The sequence below is a fragment of the Tupaia chinensis genome, unplaced genomic scaffold (genome assembly GCF_000334495.1).
Source record: "Tupaia chinensis unplaced genomic scaffold, TupChi_1.0 Scaffold000395_1, whole genome shotgun sequence".
In the NCBI taxonomy this organism is placed as follows: domain Eukaryota; kingdom Metazoa; phylum Chordata; class Mammalia; order Scandentia; family Tupaiidae; genus Tupaia; species Tupaia belangeri.
In genome coordinates, this window is record NW_006159897.1 from 842,307 (window position 1) to 864,883 (window position 22,577).

At 40.5% G+C, this 22,577-nt stretch overlaps 1 protein-coding gene across 2 annotated transcripts in view; it reads right to left on the bottom strand.

Moving 5' to 3' along the window:
• Positions 1-22,577, bottom strand: part of SRGAP1 (SLIT-ROBO Rho GTPase activating protein 1) — a 353,136-nt gene that overhangs the window by 68,787 nt on the left and 261,772 nt on the right. For both annotated transcript variants that reach the window (XM_006154138.3, XM_006154137.3), the window contains exons 7-10: positions 19,644-19,865; positions 16,484-16,585; positions 1,838-2,035; positions 448-532 (exon numbers count right to left, since the gene is read on the bottom strand). In XM_006154138.3, coding sequence (XP_006154200.1) covers positions 448-532; positions 1,838-2,035; positions 16,484-16,585; positions 19,644-19,865 — 607 coding nt within the window. The remainder of the gene's footprint in view (positions 1-447; positions 533-1,837; positions 2,036-16,483; positions 16,586-19,643; positions 19,866-22,577) is intronic.

The following is a 22,577-nucleotide window of genomic DNA, read 5'->3' on the forward strand; positions in this document are numbered from 1 at the left end:
TTTGGAGTCCAAAAAGGCAACAGATGGAACAACAAATATCAGCCCAAGAAAACAAACAGGGGAGAGGCTGGAAGTCTCAGGAGGGAAGGAACAGTGAGAGGGCAGGAGAGGGCGTGGGGTTAGCGAGTGGGAGCAGGTGCAGCTCTGGCCTTTTCTACTGTAAGAAATACCAGGCTCTGAAGATTTTCCTCAGGAGCTCTGGGTTGATTTTCAGCCCTTCTTAGATTTCACTAGTCTCCCTCCAGGTTAGCACTAAACTTTAAAAAAAAAAAAGTTTCAAGGCAAACTTGAATATTATAGATACACAGATCAAACCAAATCTAAACATACAATGTTTTCTGCTGCTGAAAGCACAAAAGCACATACGTAATTCACACTCTTTATGATATACTACCCGATAACAGTATCTGCTCCAGGTCATTTCCCCATCTGTTCTAAATAACTGACCTTCTCCAAGAGTCCTCTGCAGCAAGTCATGTTTGGCTTGAAGCTTTGTGATGAGATTACTGCCTTCCAAATATTCTCTGAGTTTCTGCAAAAGAGAAGATTCATTTTTAATTTTAAAACATTTTTTATTTTTTTACAATTAAAATATGGATTTATTTTGGTACAAAAGCTGAACTTGCTATTGAAAGTAGATTATTTAAGAAATTTTGTGATCAATAAAAAGTGGGGGCGGGGGAAGGAAGAGAAAAGAACTGTAGACATCATTTTCAATTTTACAAACTGCTTCATGGGGACAGGAGGTGGCACAGTGGTAATGCAATCGAACTCACAAGTGCAAAGTCCTGAGTTCATGTCCAGGGGCCGACCTGAACATGTGAAGTATGTGCATATGTATACCTATGATCCAAGCCTGCTGAGACTGGAGTGGATCACAGCATAAAGACCCTACTAGGGATGCCTATCTCTTTCTCATGGAAGAAGTAAATAAACTTTTAGAAAAAATTTTCTATGTTACGGAATTTCTAGAAGTCCTAAAATCCAGCCACTCTTACCTTCTAGACCCTGAAACTGCTACTCCTCAATGTGTGGGCTGCAGTCCACTGGCATTAGCCACCATGTGGGGCACCTCTTAGACATGCAGACCCTCAGGTTTATTTCTCCCCAACCCTGCTGAGATCAGAACCTGGATCTTTTAAAAGTTTATTTATTTATTTCTTCCATGAGCAAGTGCAAGACAGAGACAGATGAACAGAAAGGCAGCACCTCTGACAGGGTCTTGATGCTGTGATTCAGCCCCAGACTCAGCTAGCCCTGGATCATGGGCACGTGGATGCCTGGTATACTCAGGGAGGTCTCTGCATGTGAACCTGGAACATTCCCCTGTGAGTCAGCCTTATAGAGCATTATATTTTACCACTGTGCCACCATCTGGCCCCCAAGAACCTGCATTTTTTTAAAAAAAAGAATTATTAATTGATTAATTTTTAATTCGATGAGAGAGAGAGAAAGAGAGAGAGAGAAAGAGAGAAAGCGTGGGGGGCGGGTAATGTGAGAAAGCAAGCCTCCAGGTCTGAGATTCAAATAGCAGTCAGCCCTGCAAGAGTCCAGTACCTTCACTCTACCTGCTGGCCCCAACAACATGCATCTTAAAAAGCTCCGCTAATGACGTGCTGTCCCTGATGCTTAAAGGTACCACTATTAAAATAGTCCTGTAACTCCTAACCTAACCCTTAACCTTTATCCCAGACTGACTAAATCAGGAACAAAGGGCATAAAGGAGTTCATAGTTCAATAAAGAACCCCAGGTGATTCTGATGCAACTATAGACGCAGCGTTTGGGCACTTCAGATTTGGACTAGGTCAAAAGCAGCTTGGGGAGTGATGGGCGCACCATGAAGTAGAACTGTTCGGTTTCCTGCTGGTTAGCTCTTCTCTTGGCGATGCTGGGCTTGCTCAGGTAGGTTTCAGAGACAGTAGACTTCACAGACTCTGTGGAGCGACTGTGCTGGAAGCATTCGGAGACATCATAGTCCTCGATGGTGACCATATCCTGTATCGTCTGCAGGGTGGCTTCCGTCGTTTTTTTCACCTGGGAACAGAAACACTTCTCCTGTTAGTGCCTTATTTCCTTGAACCCCACAAGTACTCAGTGGGAGTCCGCTTTGTCAGGCAGAGATGCAAACCTGGGTCTTGCCTGCAAGGAGTTTAGAACCTATTATGAGAAAGACAGATAAACAATACCACAGGTGACCAATATAAAGGGAGGATTTCTTCAGTATTATCTGAGGAAGATATCACTTTATATTTGAGTCCTTGTAAATCTCATATATTAGGGGGTACTCTCAACTACTTTTTTTTTTTGTTTTAAATAACCTTATAATTGAAGTAAAACTAAATACAGAAGAATATGAAACTACGAATGATCACAAAGTGAACATTTATGAAAGATTTTTTTTCTGTCAGTCTTTTTTATTTTTTTCTTTCTGTATACTGACGATATCACTGCACTTTCTTGTGACTTCTATATTCCTGTTGAGTGAGAAGTTTGTTGTCAGTCTGTCACCACTCTGAATGAAATCTGCTTTCTTTCTATAGCTTTTTAAAAATTTTTCTGTTCATCTTTGGTTTTCTACAGTTTCATCATGATGTATCTAGGTAAGAGTTTTAAAAATATGTTCTGCCTGAAATGTTTTGACTTCTTAAATCTGTGTGATGTCTTTCATCAGCTCTGGTAAATCTTGAGCCTTTACCTTTCAACTACAGGTTCTCTTTTCTATCATTTTTCTTTCTGGGAATTCACTTAGGTATACTGGACTTCACTTTCTTCTCTATATCTCGTCCTTCTCTTCTGTGTGTGCTATTCTTCTGTGTTCCCATGCTGCATTTTGATTATTTTCTTCTGATTTGTTTTCTACTTTGATAATTCACCCTTCAGCTATGCCTAACCTAACATCAAAACTATTTACTGAGTTCTTAATTTTGGTTATTGTATTTCTCTTTTCTAGAATTGCTATGTAGTTTATTTTCGTATCTCTTAGTTCACTGCTTCCCTCCTGAAATCTAAGCTTGACTTCTAACTCCTTGTACACTAATAGTAACTCTTTTCCAGCTTGTGATAATTCCAGTATTTGGAGTTCTCGTGTGTGCATCTTTATCATCTGCTACTCTTTTGTCACTCTAAGTTTCTTATCTCTTCACATGCCTAAATATCTTTGCTGGACATCTTTATAGAGTTATTTGAGGTCTAAAATGAGGTTATCCTCCACCAAAGAGAACGTTTATTTTCCTAAGCCATTAGAAACACTAAGTTTAGAGTCACTGGGGTTTATTACTGTAAAAAACATTAGATGCTTTTCTTTGAGGGAGTTGTGATTCCCTGTGTCACAGGCTTCAGGCATGGCCCCGTGCCTTGTCCTGGACAGTAAAATGTGAGATGAAGAATCAGTTGAGTGACTCAGCCCACCATTACAGGAAGTAGAGATTTTTTTCAATACCATGTAAAAAATTATTGGGAAATAATAACTATTAGTACTAACCTGGATGCTTAAAAAGTTCATGTGATTGAATTAATTTTTAAAAGGAGGACAAAATTGGGGCCAGCAGCTGGAATGGTTACTAAAAAGAATACTTAATCAGTATTTCTAGATGTATGCACAATGCAAAGGATTGATATTGTTGAAAAAATATCAAAAATCATTTAAAAACAATACTGTAAGCAATTACATTAAGGCAATCATGATCATATGGGGGTACAGGCTGATTTAAAGAGGCTTGTCATCTTTTTTTCAAGAGAGATTTTTGCTATAGGGCACGTGTGCTATAGATAGCGATAGAGAGAGAGACCGACAGGCAGAAAGTGAGAAATAACCCCCTAGGGGGGATAGCTATGCTACAATTTCTTCTCCTCCATTCTCTCAGGATCTTGGGTTTGCATGCTCATACACCAGGTGTGAGTTTTAAGTATCCAGGTTTGGGACTTGAACCGTGGTCAGCTACGTGGGAGTCCAGTAACGTAATCATTACTCCATCTGCTGGTCCCAAAAGGCTTCTTGTGCTTTGTTAGCCAAATGGGTTCTGTACTTGAGAGAAAATTTCTAATCATGGCATTTTGAACAAGTTTTTAAAATACTGTATCACTAATAAAGAGATACGAGGATGGTGTACTCTGTAAAAGTGACTTAATGATGTGAAATGCGGCTCTAAGGCACAATCATGGTGATGCAAATAAGGGGGCACTGGTATACAGTGGCTGAGAGTCCATGAGAGGTCCAGCTTTTATTCTTGGCCCGGTGTAATTAGGCCGGTTCAGTGGTGCGTGCCTGTGGGCCTAGCTAACTGGGAGGTTTGGGCAGGAGCACTGTGAATGGTGGGACCCTGTCAAACATACCTAGTTTTTCCTCTCTCTCTATTTCTCTCTCTTACTAAAAAAAAAAAAAAAAGTGGCTATGGTAATGACAAACACAGTATGAGGGCATGCGAAGGGTCTCCATAAAATGGTATGAGAAAAATAATTTCAAACATTATTTTATATAATATGTGATTTTAAAATTGATGCATAAATATATTATTAAATACTGAAGGTCGGTATCTGACTGCTTTATCTACCCCTCCATAGGTTCTATATTCCCATTAGAAACATGAGAGCCTTGTACTTGTGCCTATATAGACAGTAATTGAAATACCGTTAAATAAGCACTGTTGTTTCTTTATTCAATTAAACCCTTAATACTTACAAATACATAAGTAAACACAAGTGAATGAGTACACCATGTGTGAAAAGATCAGGAAAGGGTGAGAAGGTAGGTTTTGAGCCATGTGGGAGAATGAGCAGGTATTCACAGAGAATAGGCCATTTCAGAGGGGGAAAAAAAATTGTTGAAAAGAGTGACCCTGGTCTCTTGGGGCTACAACAAGTAAGCTGTACATAAGAAGGAAGATAAAGCATATACTGGAGATGACCTGCTAGTCAAGGTTCTTAATCTAGCTTACTTGAGAATCTATTGGGAACCAATGATGTCATATTGATATTTTTAAAAGGTCCCTGAGCTGTTGAACAGTACAAGGAAAACAGAAGAAAGCAGGAAAGTTAGTCAGGATACCTTGGTTCAGATCGGAGTTGATGAGAGCATGACCTAAGGGAGTAACAGCGGGAATGAAAAATGATAGGATGCATTTGAAAACATTTAAGTAACAGAATTAGTGGGTTCACCTTTTGCAAGAAATGGCTTACATTAAAACAAACAAAAAAAGAACTGGAAGAAACTATGTAAGGCAGAGCAGAATTTTAAAAGATACTGAAAGCTGGAAAGTATATAATATTCTTAAGTAATTAGCGGGTGGAGTACAAAATTATATAAGATGCGATAAGGTGCGTTGATTTATTCCTAATTAAAACATGATGACAAAAGAAAAAGTTCCCAACGTTAAAAATAAAGACCAACTGAATAAAAACAAAAAATTTTAAAAAGTCCTCATGGGCCAAAATTAAAAATCTGTATTTGTAGTTTGTCTTAAAATAATCTGTTAACTTGTTGAAATTTAGCAATGACAGTATGTTTACTGAGTTATGAGACAGATGGTTACATAAGAGTTTCGCTAGGAGCATGTTCTTGTGTTTTGGATCACCAGAGGCAGCAGCATTATCAAATGCCCACAGACAGAAAACACACACAGTGTCCAAGTCAACAACAGTGTTTTCCTTCTTTTTTCCAACTTCCTTCTCAGAAGCTATGGTGTCGTGGCTAAATGTGGAATTTAGTGAGGAAGAAGAAAGGATGCCACCAGTCACTGTGGCTAGGACTACCTATCACCCCATGGGATATTCTTGATGAAGAACAACACTGGCTTCTACCACACACAGGTCATGTTAATAAGTCACGGGGGCAGTACAAGGAGACAAATACGAAGCAGCCAACATGATGCTTGGAGAGTCTACCAAAAAGCAGCAGGAAAATGCAACTGGGTTTCAGGGGAGGAGAGGCCAAAGACCTGAAATTCATGAAGAAGTCATGGGGGGTAAAAAAACCCGAATGTAGTGCTCAAGAAGAGTGCCAGGTGGTCTACACTCTGGGCTAGAGATCAAAAATGAATGAAGGGGAAGAAGTGACCTCTCCGAGCTTTTGCAGAAGGACTCTTTTGCCTTTTTATTCCTAGGACATTCAGATCACTGGAATAAGAGAGTCGTTTTGGTGGTGTCATTCTCCGAACACACAGTATCGGTGTGTGGGGAAAAACCATGGACTGGGTGGCTAACACAACAGAAGTTACAATCAGTTCTAGAGGCTGAAAGTTCAAGACTAAGGTATCTTTCTGCGGGGTTGGCTCCTTCTGAGGACTGGGAGGGAAGGATCTGTTCCATGTTTTTTTCTATGTCCCTTCACACCGTCTTCCTGTATGTGTTTCTGTGCCCAAATTTCCCTTTTTATTTATAAGGATATCAGTCATACACACCATCAAGGACCTCACTTTAATTTGATTATGTCTATAAAGATCCCATTCTCAAATAAAGTCATTCTGAATCACTGGGGGTTAAGACTTCAATGTATGCATTTGGGGGGAATACCATTCAAGTCACACCCCCACCACACTGTATCACAGCACTGTGCCTTGCACCTTGCACATGATGCAGGCCTATTCAAATGTAAAACTCATTCTTCTGTGAAGGTGACCCTCATTCCTCCCTTCTCCCACTTACCCATTTTCTTCCTGCCTCAATGACCTCATATGAATTTCAATTACAGCACTGTATCATTTCAGGTGAATTAAAATTGGCAGGAAGGTATCAACACACGCACACACATGCACACACACACACACACAGACTGGACTCACACCATGCTCAGTCAAAGGTGCAGAAACTTACTGGTAGCACAGGCCACAGAAGGCAAGAAGAGAGGCAGAGCTTCCTGCCATGGCCGCTCCTTGGCCCTTGCACTCTAACAGGAGATGCAGATGCTTGTGTCCCCTCTGTGTTGGGGAAGGTATTATTGGATTTGGGAAAACAGTAAAATTTTCGCTGTCCCACAAGTTTCTGTTGGGGTTTCATGACCATTCAGAGGAATTCACAGCCAGAGTCTAAGTACTCGCACTTCAGGGAGTGCTTACGCACACTGGGCTCTCCTGATTTTTGAACAAACCTAATTTTCAGCAACAATTCAACTTAATCTGTGGAAGAAGGGAGGATCATTGCCCAGGGCTCTCTAACCAAAATCCCTGCCTTCAGTTGTAGTTCACAGTGTTCATTTTCTTGTAGTTTATTCCAAATTTGTACTAATGACCCTGTTCCTAGACTTAATACTGAATATGGTCTGAGAAGCATGATCCCAAATCCACTTCTCCCAAGCACCTGCCATACTGTTTAGAGGTCTGTGTTTCCATCTACAGTAGGAGCAGCCTGAGGTCAGGACCAGCTTATTAATCTCTGTATCTCCAGTGCCTAGTGCAGTGCCCAGAACACAGCAAATTATTAGAAATAATTCACTGAACCAACACTGAAAGGTAGTCATCCTCCTTTCAAAGCCATGGATGCCAAAGAAGGCCTAGCGCACACCAAGGAAGTATGGTTTCTTCTCTGAGAGTCATCCTGAGCTTTGCCATTTCCTCTGGGTGCCCAACCCCTTTTACACCCTTGCTAGGAACTCTCCTCTAGTATTCTTCTGGATCAAGGACCACCCTTCAGCCAGTTGAAATTTAGTTAAAACAAAAAAACAGATATATGTTGCAAAGACAGTAGATCCTGCTTTCAATTTTGGCCAAGATGATTTCATGATACAGATAAATTGCAGTCATCTTTTATGTTTTTAAGAATTATTTAATTTTATTTATTATTATCATTTTTTTTCGAGCAACCTCCGGCCAAGTGGGAGTCCAGAGTTTTAACCACCATGCCACCTGCTAGCCCCTATTTTTAGTTTTAAATTTTCTGTTTTTAAAAAATTCTTCTTGCTCTCTTTTATGCGAATATCCCCTTCCCCGACACACACACAGACAACACTCTCAATAGGATCCTTATGCTGTGAGCCACCTCCAGTTCCAGCCCCATTATCGTCACGCGTGAGTACACACCTGGTGTGCACAGGGAGGACTCTAGATGTGAACCCAGAACTTTCCATGTGGACGCAGCACCACAAAGCAGGGCTCCCTGTTGCATCACCGGCTGGTCCCTACTTAGGCTTTCACTGTTACCTTATCAGTAGGTGGTTGTGAGTAAGTCCGATACTTAAAAAAGTAAAAATGAAATTACAGGCCCCAGAGAAGATCTGAGACAGTAATTACAATGAAGTGGTTATTAAATTCCACATATTATACGAAGAAGTAAAAGAATTTGAAAATTCCAGGCCACCAGGTGGCGTGGGGGTTAAGGTGCTGGACCCGACATGGCCAATTCTGCAGTTCGAGTCTTGAACCTGGCAGCTTGGAAATCACATTGGGCGCATGTGGGTGTATGCCCACGATCTTGAGAGAAGAGGAGAGGAGAAGGGGTTGTGGCGCAGCCATCCCCCTATGGGGTGATTTCTCACTTCCTCTTTCCCCCTCGTTTGGTGAGCGCATGTGCCCTATAGCAAAAAATCTTAAAAATTTAAAAAATTTATCATGAGGATTTAATCACTGATTTTCACAACCTGGGATTTTGCTGCAGTCATTGGTACTATGGGAAATTTGGGGAGGAAATGTGATTTTTCTACCCTAAGAAGAGGGTATAGGTGAAATATCTGTGACTTCTCTCAGTTACCCATGCCATAAAATATGTCTCAAATATTTGCCTAAATTCTTGTTCCCTATTGTTGAAAATACCTAGAGCAAGAAATACATTTTGGGAACAGTTTATGAAATATTTCTTAGCAAGCTGTTGGTGAAAGATTTAAGCGGTGCTAAGGAAATTTATAAGGGCCTATCAGTTCATTAAACATTATTGCAAATTGACTGAGGAATCACAGACACCTCTCTTCCATTCCCCTCAGGGTGGCAAACCTGCTATAATTTAAGAGACCAGTTGTTTTACATTTCAGGAGGTTTTACTCCTGGCACAGAAGTGATGTGCTGATGAAAGCTCTATTTTCTGGACCAAATATTGGGACAAATGACCTGAAAATGGGGCAAACTACTTAAAACCAATGCCAACCTAAAAGATATGAAAGGTAGAGTTGCTCTGCTTAAAGTAATTTGCTTTTTCTTAGGAGGTTTTTTGCTATAGGGTGCGTGCACTCGCCAGACAGAGAGAGACAGAGAGACAGAAAGCGAGAAATCACCCCCCAGGGATGGCCACGCACGCACATGTACCTGGCGTGAGTTTAAGCCACCGGGTCCAGGATGAAAACCGCGGTTGACTACATGGGAGTCCAGCGATACAGATATTTGCCTAAATTCTTGTTCCCTATTGTTGAAAATACCTAGAGCAAGAAATACATTTTGGGAACAGTTTATGAAATATTTCTTAGCAAGCTGTTGGTGAAAGATTTAAGCGGTGCTAAGGAAATTTATAAGGGCCTATCAGTTCATTAAACATTATTGCAAATTGACTGAGGAATCACAGACACCTCTCTTCCATTCCCCTCAGGGTGGCAAACCTGCTATAATTTAAGAGACCAGTTGTTTTACATTTCAGGAGGTTTTACTCCTGGCACAGAAGTGATGTGCTGATGAAAGCTCTATTTTCTGGACCAAATATTGGGACAAATGACCTGAAAATGGGGCAAACTACTTAAAACCAATGCCAACCTAAAAGATATGAAAGGTAGAGTTGCTCTGCTTAAAGTAATTTGCTTTTTCTTAGGAGGTTTTTTGCTATAGGGTGCGTGCACTCGCCAGACAGAGAGAGACAGAGAGACAGAAAGCGAGAAATCACCCCCCAGGGATGGCCACGCACGCACATGTACCTGGCGTGAGTTTAAGCCACCGGGTCCAGGATGAAAACCGCGGTTGACTACATGGGAGTCCAGCGATACAGCCATTACGCTAACTGCTGGTCCCTGTAATTCACTTTTTTAACAAAAAACTTGGCTGTGTATAAATAAAAGGAGGAAAGAAGACCTCTAAGAAAAGGAAATTATAATGTATGGGGAATTACTTCAGAAGCTAGCTTTGAAAGAAAGAGGCAACAAGAATGACCCCTAAGCAGAAAGCCCTACGACAAAGGTTAAAAGCAGACTTTCTTTATATTTTACGTTTTAAAAGGCAGGGTCTTGTCATGATGTGACCCTCCTGCCTCAGCCTCACAGCTGGAACTACAGGCACACACACCACATCCAGCTCTTTTTGACAGGGTCTTGCTATGTCGCCCAGGCCAGCTTTGATCTCATCATCTCCTGCCTCAGCCTCCCAGAGTTGCTGGGATTATGCTACCACTTGCCTTTAGGCTGGACCAGGAATCAATCTCAGCCCTCCCACGTGGTCCCAGCCTGCAGAGCACTAGTTCTCAGTAGCACACACGACCCCAAAAGCTTTTGGGCCAAAAGCAAATCCTGAGAAGGTAGACAAAATTATGTAACCTTAGGTCAGTCAGTGGCCTAGTTATTAAGATCGCTGGATCCCACATGGCTGACTGCATAGTTCAAGTCCTGAACCTGGTGACTTGAAAAACATGTAGGGCACACATGGGCATGTGTGTCCAAAATCCTGAGAAAAGAAGGGAGAAGAGACTGATGCTCTCATCCTCCCTGGGGAGGGGGGTACTTTTCCATTTTCTCTCTCTGTTTCTATCTGTCTATGGGTAAGTTCATGTATTCTACAGCAAAAGAACAACAAAAATAAAAAACAAAAGAAAAATGTGCAACCTTAAGTTGGAAAGGCTTTGAAAGTGTTTATAGTGTGAAAGGTACAAATAACTAGCTTTAGTTTTCTTTTAAAGTATTGCCTTTAAGAGTTATGTCTATTAATGTTTCACTTCAAAGCTTTAATGAAAAGTTATACTTTTAAGCATTTCTTTGAATAATACAAAACACAACGTTGAGACCAAAGCTGTCTGGCAGCAGACCCTGCTCTAATTTTGTAAGTGCTACCCAGTGGCCATTGATGAATCATTGGCTGAGTGACTGGAGGCTGGGATCATATGCCTGAGGTGCACTGGATACACGTTTGCACCACAATGAAAATGAAGTTCATTAAAAAAAGCTTAATAGGTAAATGTAAAGTTGTGAAGTGACAGTAAACATTACAATCCATTATGAATCTCCCTCAACCACAAATTTAATTAAGCCCATCTCAAACTTTTACTTTCAGTTTTTGCTACTTACAAGTACACTGAAGCTATTACACAAATATTTACTGCTCCCTTCTCTATTTTGTTTTGTTTTATTTTATTTTATTTTATTGAGAGGTTTTTGCTATAGGGCATGTGCACTTGCCAGAAAGACAGAGAGAGACAGAGAGACAGAAAGTGAGAAATCATCCCTCCCAGAGGGGATGGACATGCCTCAATCCCTTCTCCTCCATTCTCCTCTCGGGATCTTGGGCACGCACACACACCTGGCATTAGTTTAAGCCACCAGGTCTGGGACTCGAACCATGGCCGACTACATGGGAGTCCAGTAACATAGCCATTATGCCAACTGCTGGTCCCTTGTTTTGTTTTATTTTTAATATGCCAGAGGGTATGTGTGTGAGAGAGAGAGAGAGAAAGCGTGTACACACGCGTGCATTCCCCATGGGACATGGTCATGCCACAATTCTCTCCTCCACGTTTCCTTTCCATCAGGATTTCAGGCATGCACATGTACATGCCAAGAGTGTTTCTCAACTCACCAGGCCTGGGATTCAAATCAGTCATGGTCGGCCACGTGGAATTCAATTCCCGATGCACTGTGCTAAACCACTCCACTCCAGGGCCAGCCCTCTTCTCTTTGTTTTAAAACAGGTGATACAATTGCAGATATCTTTAATGGCCAAGCAAGTAATAAACACAAGCCAAGTGGGCTGAGTGGGGAAGATGGTAAATAAAAAGTACATGCTTTGTGTCTAAGGGAAGAGTTTATACTTTGGCTCCAGCCAGGTATCATCTCGCAGAAATATGGGTAATCATGTAATCCTATCTTCAATTTCTTTTTAGAAACTAGTTCTGATATTTTGATGAAAAACTTCCAATTTCTACATGACAACAAATAACTTTTGAAAACCAAGTACTGTAGATCAAACAAAATTTGTTCATAAGCCAGACACAGTATGGGGACTCTTAGCATAGAAGCTCTCTGTCATCCTTTTCACAGATTTTTTTTTTTTTTTTTTTTGCTAGAGGACCGGTGCCCTCGCCAGAGAGACAGAAAGACAGAAAGACAGAAAGCAAGAAATTGCCCCCGGGGGAATGGCCATGCCACAATCCCTTCTTCTCCATTCTCCTCCCAGGATTTTGGGCACGCACATACACAAGCCCAGAGTGAGTTTTAGGCTGCCGGGCCCAAGACTCAAACAGCAGTCAATTATGGGGAAGTCCAGCAATGTAACCATTATGCCATCTGCTGGTCCCCCCTACCCCACCAGCTTTTATGAGAGAGAGAGAAGGAAAAAGAGAGGCACAGATAGGTACTTTAGACAAGGTCTCATGTGTTGGGATCTCCTGCCCCAGCCTCACAATTAGCTAGGATTATAGACATCCAACCATGCCCAGGGTGTTCAGGACCCCATGTGGCTTCTAGCCTCCCGGCAGTGGTGCTATGTGTGGGCTGCTGCAGTTGGGCTGAAACCCTTTCCTGAGGAGGCCTCCTACAGTTTCAAGTGGTGCCCACTATTCATAGCAGTCGGGGATTTGGTGTAAAGTTCGTGTTCTGCCTAGCTGCACCAGCCAGGCTTTCATCACCTTAGATGAGATTATCCCTGGGCTTTGATCTTTTCACTGGGAGGTCATAATTATTTTTCGTTAATTGAACTCTTTCCAATAAATTTTAAACATTATGGGTATGTATATATTTATACAAGATAGAGAATTTTACATGTATTTTACTTGTACATTTCGGTTTGATACCAAAGTGTCAGTTTTCTGTCCTTGCACCTGTCAGTGGGAGATAGAGGTACATTCTTTCCTTAGGGAAGAGAAATGTGCTATGCAAGGAGTTCGATCGGCAACGATAGGTATGTTGTTCCCAAGTAAATTACTTGGATAGCCTGTCTCTCAAGCCACAGAGATAATTGTGACTTATTCATCTCTGTATTCCCCACAACTAGCAAAATATCTAGAGTGTAGGTGTTACATAAATATTTATTGTACTGACATGAACTGAACCACAGGAATTAAATTTCTTAATTTGCATTTCAAAGTCTCTTGTCATAAACCTTCAGCTGCACGATCGACTCATACTCAAGGAGAAACCTGGGTGATAACCAGACTTGTTTATTGTCCCAGGGCACCTTGATATACAAAGGAACCTCAAGAACTTAATGGAAAACTGGAATTAATGTACGAGTTTATTTTGGTGCAAAAAAAAAAAAAAGAAATCTGCAGGTTTTTTTCTTTTCTTTTCTTTCTTTCTTTCTTTATTTTTTGCTACAGGGCCCATGCACTTGTCAGAAAGACAAAGAGAAAGTGAGAAATCACCCTCCCCTGGGGGGAGGTAGGGGAGAAGGCCACACCTCAATCTCTTCCCCTCCATTCTTCCCTTGGGATTTTGGGCATGTGCACACTCGTGTCCAGTAAGAGTTTCAAGCCACCAGGGCTGGGACTCGAACTACAGTCAACCATGTGGGAGTCCAGCATATTAACCACTATACTACCTGCTGGCCCCCATGAGACACTTTTTCAAGAGTTTTAAAGAGACCTATTGAACATCTGTTCCTCCCTTTATTTCTATAAAAATCTGATTGGCAAAAATCTAATTTAAACCTTCCTTTCTTTGAGAATCTCATTCCACTACAGTGAATTTTGTTTTATATCTAATAAATTATAAAACACTCGTCATACTTATAAGAAACACCAGGATAATCCAATTCACTTGTTTGTACAACTAATTAAAAAAAAAACAAAACAAGAAAGCTTTGAAATGCATTGCCTGTCTCCATCAATTTGAAGGGACTCTGTGCTTCTCCATGTATGTCAACAGGGGCACGCGTGAAGGGCTGCCAATGCACAGGGCTGCAGGGGCCAGGCAGGTAACACAGCCAGCCGAGTCTGCTGGAAGAACGTCGGGAGTTCAAGGATTGTGGCTAAGCAGAATTCCGATGCCTCTGCTCTCTACTTCATGAGACAACGGAGGGCCAGTGTTGCCACACTCCCCATATTTTTACAGGCCAAAACTTCAAGAGCCAAACAAAACAGGTCTGTGGCCTGCCAATTTTGACCTTGTGTATAACACACTATTTTCCTAGAGTTTAGAGAATATTTTCCAAATAAAACAGGAGGAGGATATGCCTGAAAAAGAAAATTGGAAGTCACTAGAAATACAAACTATCAATCTATCAGGTCCAGTAAACCGAAACAGTAGGTAAGTATTTTGTGCTGCCTAGCCAAAATCCTAAGGTCTAAAACATCACCTTAAGGGGAGTAATAGCTTTTCTTTGGAAAGGCTCGTTTGTGGGACTTTACATAGAATTCATATTGGTTGCATCTTAAATACATGTTTGAATCGGAGCTGGTTTAGTTCCACTAGGAGGAATGGAAGCCTGAAAGCTACAATGAGTTTTGTTTGTTTGTTTTTAGCGAGAGAGATTTTTGCTATAGGGCATGTGCGCTTGCTAGAGAGACAGAAAGCGAGAAATCACCCCCAGTGAGGATGGCCACACTGCAGTCCCTTCTCCTCCATTCTCCTGTTCGGATCTTGAGCACGTACCCGGTGTGAGTTTTAAGTTGCCAGATCTGGGAATTGAACTGCAATTGAGTACGTGGGAGTTTAGCGATGTAACCATTATGCCATCTGCTGGTCTCGCTACAGTGAGTTTTGACCAAATTACACTATGGGTTGTCAGGGAAGTCATGTCACATTTTAGCATAGAAACATACATCATGACTTCTCAGATGATAGACATAGAGAATCAAATACACGTAGCTCAAAACATCCAGGTGAAATTAATATAAAAGGGCACTAACATAAATTTTGATAATTCTCTTCATGAATTATGTTTTTCATTCTGTTCCAATTTCCTTTTGGGAACTGTCTGTCTCTAGAAATGCATTATTTCTGGTAGAGCTGTCGGTCAAATCTGTGGGTGATATAATATCTAGGCTAGCCAATTAGAGAATCCCATTTCCTGGACATAATGGCTGGTCCGGAAGCATGTGTGACTAGCCAGGCCAATGCAGAGTCAAGCCTGTTTCAGAGAAAAGCACACTGGGATGGGGTTAGATGAGACCATGGAGTTCTGGATCTATCCCTAAAACCCTACCAACACACATGAAGAATCACTTCAAAGAGTTGAAAGAGAGAGAGATTCCTGATAATATTTAAATATAAATTCAATAATGTCTGGAGCTACCGAAAACACTGTCCAATAAGTTATCTTTTTAACTTGAATGTTTGATTTGGGTTCCTGAAAATTACAACCGAGAGCCTAAACTAATACAAGAAACATGTGTGGTTCATATTTTTATTTTAGGAGAACGTGGATCCAGTTAAGTTAAATTCAGAAACAGGCAGCTGAATTGTACAATTGCTTCCAGGCTTAACATATTCAGGGTTTGCAAAAAGTTCATGAAAATGTGTATCAGGAGAAGATTGTGAATATATTTCAAAAAATGTTTTACACCAAAATAAAAACTCATACTTTAATTTCATTTTTCCATAAACTTTTCGAAGCCTCCTTGTATATTTATATTCCGCGTTTTATATTCTTTTTTTTTTTTTTTGGGAGAGGTTTTCGCTATATCTAGGGCGCGTGCGCTCGCCAGACAGACAGAGAGAGACATAGAGACAGAAAGCGAGAAATCATCCCCCAGGGGGGATGGTCACGCCGCAATCCCTTCTCCTCCATTCTCCTCTCGGGATCCTGGGCACGCACACACACGCACCCGGCGTGAGTTTTAAGCCACCGGGTCCGGGACGCGAACCGCGGTCGACTATGTGGGAGTCCAGCGACATAGCCATTATGCTAACTGCTGGTTCCCCCGCGTTTTATATTCTATCCATTTAAATACACTAGCAAATAAATACATTTCTATCCTCATTCAAGTATTATTTTAATATATGATTGTACTAATTATATCAATAATGTTATCTTCAGTACTAAAAATATAGAGAATCCAGAAAAGTCTTAAAAGAGTACTTATTTTAAAAGTTAGGATTAAATGAATGTGTCAGCCAAAAGATCCATTCTACACATTATTGTAAATCTTGGGACATACACGTTGAACTTGATCATCCATGGGAACCGTTTCTGGTATGAATAACAACGGATGAGAAAATGCGTTTACATGTATAGCAGTGAATCCTTGGTAAAGTGTTAATCTACAGTATTTACCGTTTTTGTGTATTTCCTCTACAGAGTATTGTAGGAACCCTGATAACTGGAAATGTGTGAAGAAGAGAGTACATTTAGAACATTAAGTATCCCTGCGCCACCTAGGAATGCCTTGCAGTTTACACCGGAATGCACGTTTCCAGTGGGGAGAAGGCACACTCACCTCCTCGTTCTCGATTTTCAGCGTGGCAAGTCGGGACTGCAGCTGTTGGTACCGGAGCATGAGTTCTGCCTGCACTGGCTGCTGGGCGCTGACCTGACATACCTGACGGAGAATCAGAAACTGCAGTGACAACAGGCCCCATCGACTAGCCTCTAGAGGCAAAGTTCTCTCACTTAAATCAAATGCCACGTGCATCACACACATACTTACTTTTCACAATTGCCCCAAACTGCAGTTTTAAATGTGAACCTGTTATGTAAGCGGTAAGAGCAGAATACACTTGGCTGGCCTGGCTTTGATTGGGAGGATAGCAGTTGCAATAAGCATCGCTCGAAGAGCAGGGCAGTTCCTGAGATAGAGCTCTGAGGCCAAAGTCTCACTCAGAATTATTAATGATGGCTGGGCAGGATGCACAGGATGATCCAAACAGACCGTCTAGGCCCAAGTAAAGAAGGCTGCAGAGCTTACTGGAGTCGGTCGGTTACACCTGAATCCCAGCTTTGACACCCACCAGCCAGGTAAGTTACAAAACCTGTTTCCACTTTGCATCTATCATCCATGGATTCCCTAACCAGTATCAGCCAACCATAAAATTTACCATGAACTTGAAAAGGTCACTTATCTTAGGCTTTGGTAGAAGATTTTGACCATAGTGTTAAGTATGGATAAGGACAAAATTAGAGAATTATTAAAATTACATCAGAAATAAATCATTTCTCCTCATCTTTTTTTGTCATAGAATAGCACTCAGCTAGGGACCAGCAGTTGGTGTAATGGTTATGTTGCTGGACTCTCGTGTAGTCAACCATGGTTCGAGTCCCAGACCTGGTGGCTTAAACTCATGCCGGGTGCGTGTGCATGCCCAAGATCCCAAGAGGAGAATGGAGGAGAAGTGATTGTGGCATGGTCATCCCCTCTGGGAGGGGTGATTTCTCACTTTCTGTCTCTCTGTCTGTCTTTGCCTTTCTGATGAACACACATTGCCCTATAGCAAAAACCTCTCAAAAAAACAAAACAACAACAACAAAAACCTCTCAGCTAATGGGGATTCTGTTTATCAAGTCTCCCAAACATCATAGAGATTGCTATTATTGCTCCCTGGCAGAACTGGCCGTAAAAAGGGGCAACAGCTTCTTTATTTAAAAAATAACAATAATGACTTTTAAAAGGCCATTATCCTCCAACTGAAGTCACTTGTCTGTGAAACGTTATCTTTCCATGTTTAACAAATCCATGATAAAAAAACAGCAACCATTTGGTTTTGGAAAGATAATGTGGGGTGGGATAAGCCACTCATCTTGCTTGTCAAAATTTATGTGCTATTTTGCATAAAAACTGTTTACCATTTCTAATCAAGTAATTTACTCTATCAAACAAAAATAAAATCAATTAGAAAAACACCTGGTACAGATATATGTATGTACTTATGTATTCATATGTATAAAACATACATATATATGAAGACACATATATATCTTATGTGTTTATACACACACACACATATATATGTATATTTTTGTATGTGTATAAATAAACATTTATATAGCTTCTATGTCTTTTTTCTTAATGGTTAGAAGGTGTGTGTGCTTGCCAGAGAGGAACAGAGACACACAGAAAGTACCCCCTCCAATAGGGTGTAGTCACATGGCAATCCCTTCTCTTCCATTTCTTCATCCTGTTAGGATTTTCAGCAGGCATGCACAGTAGCTTGGTGCATTTTTCAAGTCTTAGGGCCAGAATTTGAACCATTGCCGTCCATGTGCAATTTGGTTCCCTTAATCACTAGGCTAGACTGGCCCTATCTTGTATGTCGTAAACTTGTTATTTCACTATAGGGTATGTGCGCTCGCCAGAGAGACAGAGAGAGACAGAGAGACAGAAAGTGAGAAATCACCCCCCAGGGGAGATGGCCACGCCGCAATCCCAGCTCCTCCATTCTCCTCTGGGGATGTTGGGCATGCACGCACACGTGCCCGGCATGAGTTTAAGCCACTGGGTCCGGGACGTGAACCACAGTCGACTACATGGGAGTCTAGTGACATAACCATTATGCTAACTGCTGGTCCCTTAAACTTGTTATTTCAGGAAAAATAAAAAGACTTTAAAGAAATATGCCATGGATATTAAAATTAAATCTATTTTAAAAAATAAACTGCCATGGGGCTGGCAGGTGGCATGGTGGTTAAAGGTGCTGGATTCCCATATGGCTGACCACAGTTTGAATTCTGGACCTGGTGGCTTGCTTACTCGCTTTCTATTTCTCTCTTTCTCTAGTCAGATTAAAAAATAATGACAAATGGAATTAAATAAATAAGTAAACAAAATCAACTGTCAGTACAATAAGCTAAAATTGAGTTTTTATCCATGAGTTTTATTTTGCAGAGTTGGTACACCAAGTGCTTCACACAGCACACTGAATTAGTTGGTTTTTCTTGTCTTCTACATCCATGAACATTAGTAAAAATGACTGAAACTTAAATAGACTTTTTGGGGGTTAAAATAAAATAGGAAGCTAAATTTATATAAAGAACTAAGACATAATATATAATTTATAATACTTATTGTACAAATTTGGAACCAACTTGAGTCTTTCAAAAGAGTTTTGCACTTTTTTCCTCTATCTCCCATTTTCCTACCATTTATAATTATTTTTCTTAAAGGGGATCTTTAAGTCAGGATTTCAAGGGTGTTTAGACGGATTCTACTGAGCCGGCAAAATGTTTTGGAACTTTCCAACTAGTCAAGGACAGTTTAATGCGTATACTAAGGCACGTCTGCACCTTTATCTGCTTGGCTTCTGCAGGCATTTGTGTATTTGACTCTTGCTTTTTAAAAATTCTTTGAAAAGAACTATTTATTTTATTTATTGTTATTATTTTAAAATTTGACCAGAAAGAGACAGAAACAGAGAGAGAGGGAAAGCAAGAAAGCAAGGCATCAGGTCTAGGACTTGAACTGCAGTTGGCCATGTGGGAGTCCAGTGCCCCAACGACCATGCCACTTGTCAGGCCCTTGACTCTTGCTTTTAAAAGATAGTACTGGCAAAGGTTCTGCACAAGGGTAGGAGAGAGAAAACAGCTAAGAATTCTTAACTTTTGAGTTAATGTAGTTGAGAAATATAAGAGAAAATTCATTAGTTTTAAAATAATCAATTACTGACCTCATCACCCATGTGAGACTGAAACTCAAACTTCATTGGTGGACAGAACGCAGCAGGGTACATCTCCATGAATCTCTGCTTATCACTCCTGGGCTCTAAATTGTCAACTGCATTCTCAATAATGTCTAAGCCTTCATGTCTGGAGGTTTCAAGATTATACTCCGCAGAGAGATATGTTCTTAGGGCTCTGTTCAGACTTGCATGGTAGCCAAGATCACAGCACTAAATGACAGAACATCATATACGAAAATTAACTCAAAATTGATCAAATACGTAAATGTGAGACATACACATAAAACTCTTGGAATGAAGCACAGGATAAACTTTCATGGCACTGGAATAGGCACTGGTTTCTCAGAAATAGCATGAAAAGCATCAGCAACAAAAGAAAAAACAAACTAGATTTCATAAACATTGAAGACTTTGTGCTTTCAAAGACACTATCAAGAAAGCAAAAAGACATCCCACAGCATGGGGAAAAAAATGTAAATCCCATATCTAATAAGGGACTTGAACCAAGAATATTAATATATAACTCCTGCACTCAATAATAAAAAGACAAATTTAAAAATGAGCAATGGATCTTAACATTTCTGTAAACAAGACACATGGTCAACAGTACTAGTGCTGAAAAGATACTCAGCGATACTAGTCATCAGAGATGTGCAAATCAAACCCTCAGTGAGGTACCACTTCACACCCACTAGGATGGCTATCATGAAAAGGACAGAGAATATTGTTAGGGAGGGTGTGGAGAAATTGGAACCCACAAATATTGCTAGTGAGAATGTAAAATGGTATGTAAATCCACATCAGAAAATAGTTTGGCATTTCCCCAAAAGGTTAAACACAGAGTTACCATATGACTCAGTAAATCTACTTCTAGGTATATATACAAAAAAAAAAAAAATTCTATGTATACCTAAACAATATTACCACACAAAAAAATTGTACTTGCATGTTTATAGCAGCATTATTCATAATAGGGAAAAGGTGGAAACAAATTAAATGCCCAACTAATGAACAAACAAAATGTGGTGTACCCATACAATGTGATATTATTCAGTCATAGAAAGGAATGAAGTACTGATACACGCTATGTAAAAGCAGCAAGGTGCCAAAGAGCACACATTGTATGACTCTGTGTTTGTGAAATACCAGAATAGGCAAAGCTACTGAGAAAGAAAGTAGATTAGTTGTTGTCTAGGTCAGGGAGGAAGGAAGAAGCAGGGGGATGATGACTGAAGAGTACAAGATTTCTTTCTGGAGTAATAAAAATGTTCTGAAAATTACTGTGATGATGGATACACACTGCTGTGAATACACACTCTATTAAATCTACTAAAAGCCAACTGTAGATTTTGTTTGTTTAGAGAGATTTTTGCTTACAAGGCATGTGCACTCACAGGAGAGACAGTGAGAGACAGAGACAGAAAGTGAGAAATCATCATGGGGGGCAGGGGAGATGGCCATGCCTCCAATCCCTTCTCTTCCATTCTTCTCTCAGGATCTTGGGCATGCACACAAACGTGCCCAGCCTGAGTTTTAAGCTGCTGGGTCTGGGACTCGAACTGCAGTCAATTAGGTGGGAGTCCAGCAACATAGTCATTACGCCATCTGCTGGTCCCCAATTGTGGGATTTTTTAATAGGTAAACTGTATGGTATGTGAATTAAATCTTAGTAAGGCTATTAAAAAAATAAAAGAAGCAAAATCAAATCCTGAAAGGAAATAATAAAAAAAAAGCATTAAAGTTTTATTTAAGCAATGCTGAAATTGATAAAATCATTTATTGAAATACGGGTTGTTGGAAAAGTCATGATGTATTTTTCTATGTTTTTCCATGCAAAAATGCATCGTGACTTTTCTGATGACCCATGATTCTACACTGCAAATAATCTGTCCTTTTTTAGAAGAACAGGTTTGAACCTGCCAAAACAGTTTAGGAATGACTTCTTTATCCCCAGATTACAAAACCATATTATACTTCACAAGGATGTAAATTACCTGCTGGCATGGTGGGTAAGGTGCTGGACTCCCACATCACTAACTGTGATTCAAGGTCTGGAACCTGGCAGCTTACTTTTTCACTCCCCTTCCCGCTTCTATCTCTTTCTGGTAAGTACATGTGTCTTATAGCAAATTAAAATAATACTAATAAATTAAATTTTAAAAATCTTTAAAAAAAAATGTGTAAGAAGTACTGCCCTAAAGCAGCCATCAAGTGTAAGAGTCTGCAACTCTGTCATTCTAGGGAACTGTTTCCCTAAGCAAGCAAGAGGACTTAAAATATCAGAAAGTAGCTATGACATCACAGTTATAAATACAAGCAAAATACAATTGTGAAACGAAGCAATTAGCTTCATCAGTGATGCATTTCCAGTGGAATCAGCTGCACTCAAATATAGAGAATGGTTCATTTTTTGTTAACTTAGAAATTCTAGCCTCAGATGAACAAAGTCCCCTTTTATTCCTAGTGTTCCTCAGAATCCATAATGGTCTACATAGCAGTTTTAGACACATCAGAGGGGCTGAAAATCTATTCTGTCTCTCAATAACAACTCATCTTATGAAAACACAAATTGGTAAACAAAATTACCTTTCTTTAAGAGGTACTAGGACTTGGGAACCAGCAGTTAGCATAATGGCTATGTCGCTGGACTCCCACGTAGTCGACCGCGGTTCACGTCCCAGACCCGGTGGCTTAAAACTCACGCCGGGCGAGTGTGCGCGCATGCCCAAGATCCCGGGAGGAGAATGGAGGAGAAGGGATTGTGGCGTGACCATCCCCCCTGGGGGGTGATTTCTCGCTTTCTGTCTCTCTGTCTCTCTCTGTCTGGCGAGCACACGCGCCGTATAATGAAAAAAAAAAAAAAAAACCTCTCAAAAAAAAAAAAAAAAAGAAGAAGAAAAAAAAAAAAACAACCAATTTTCA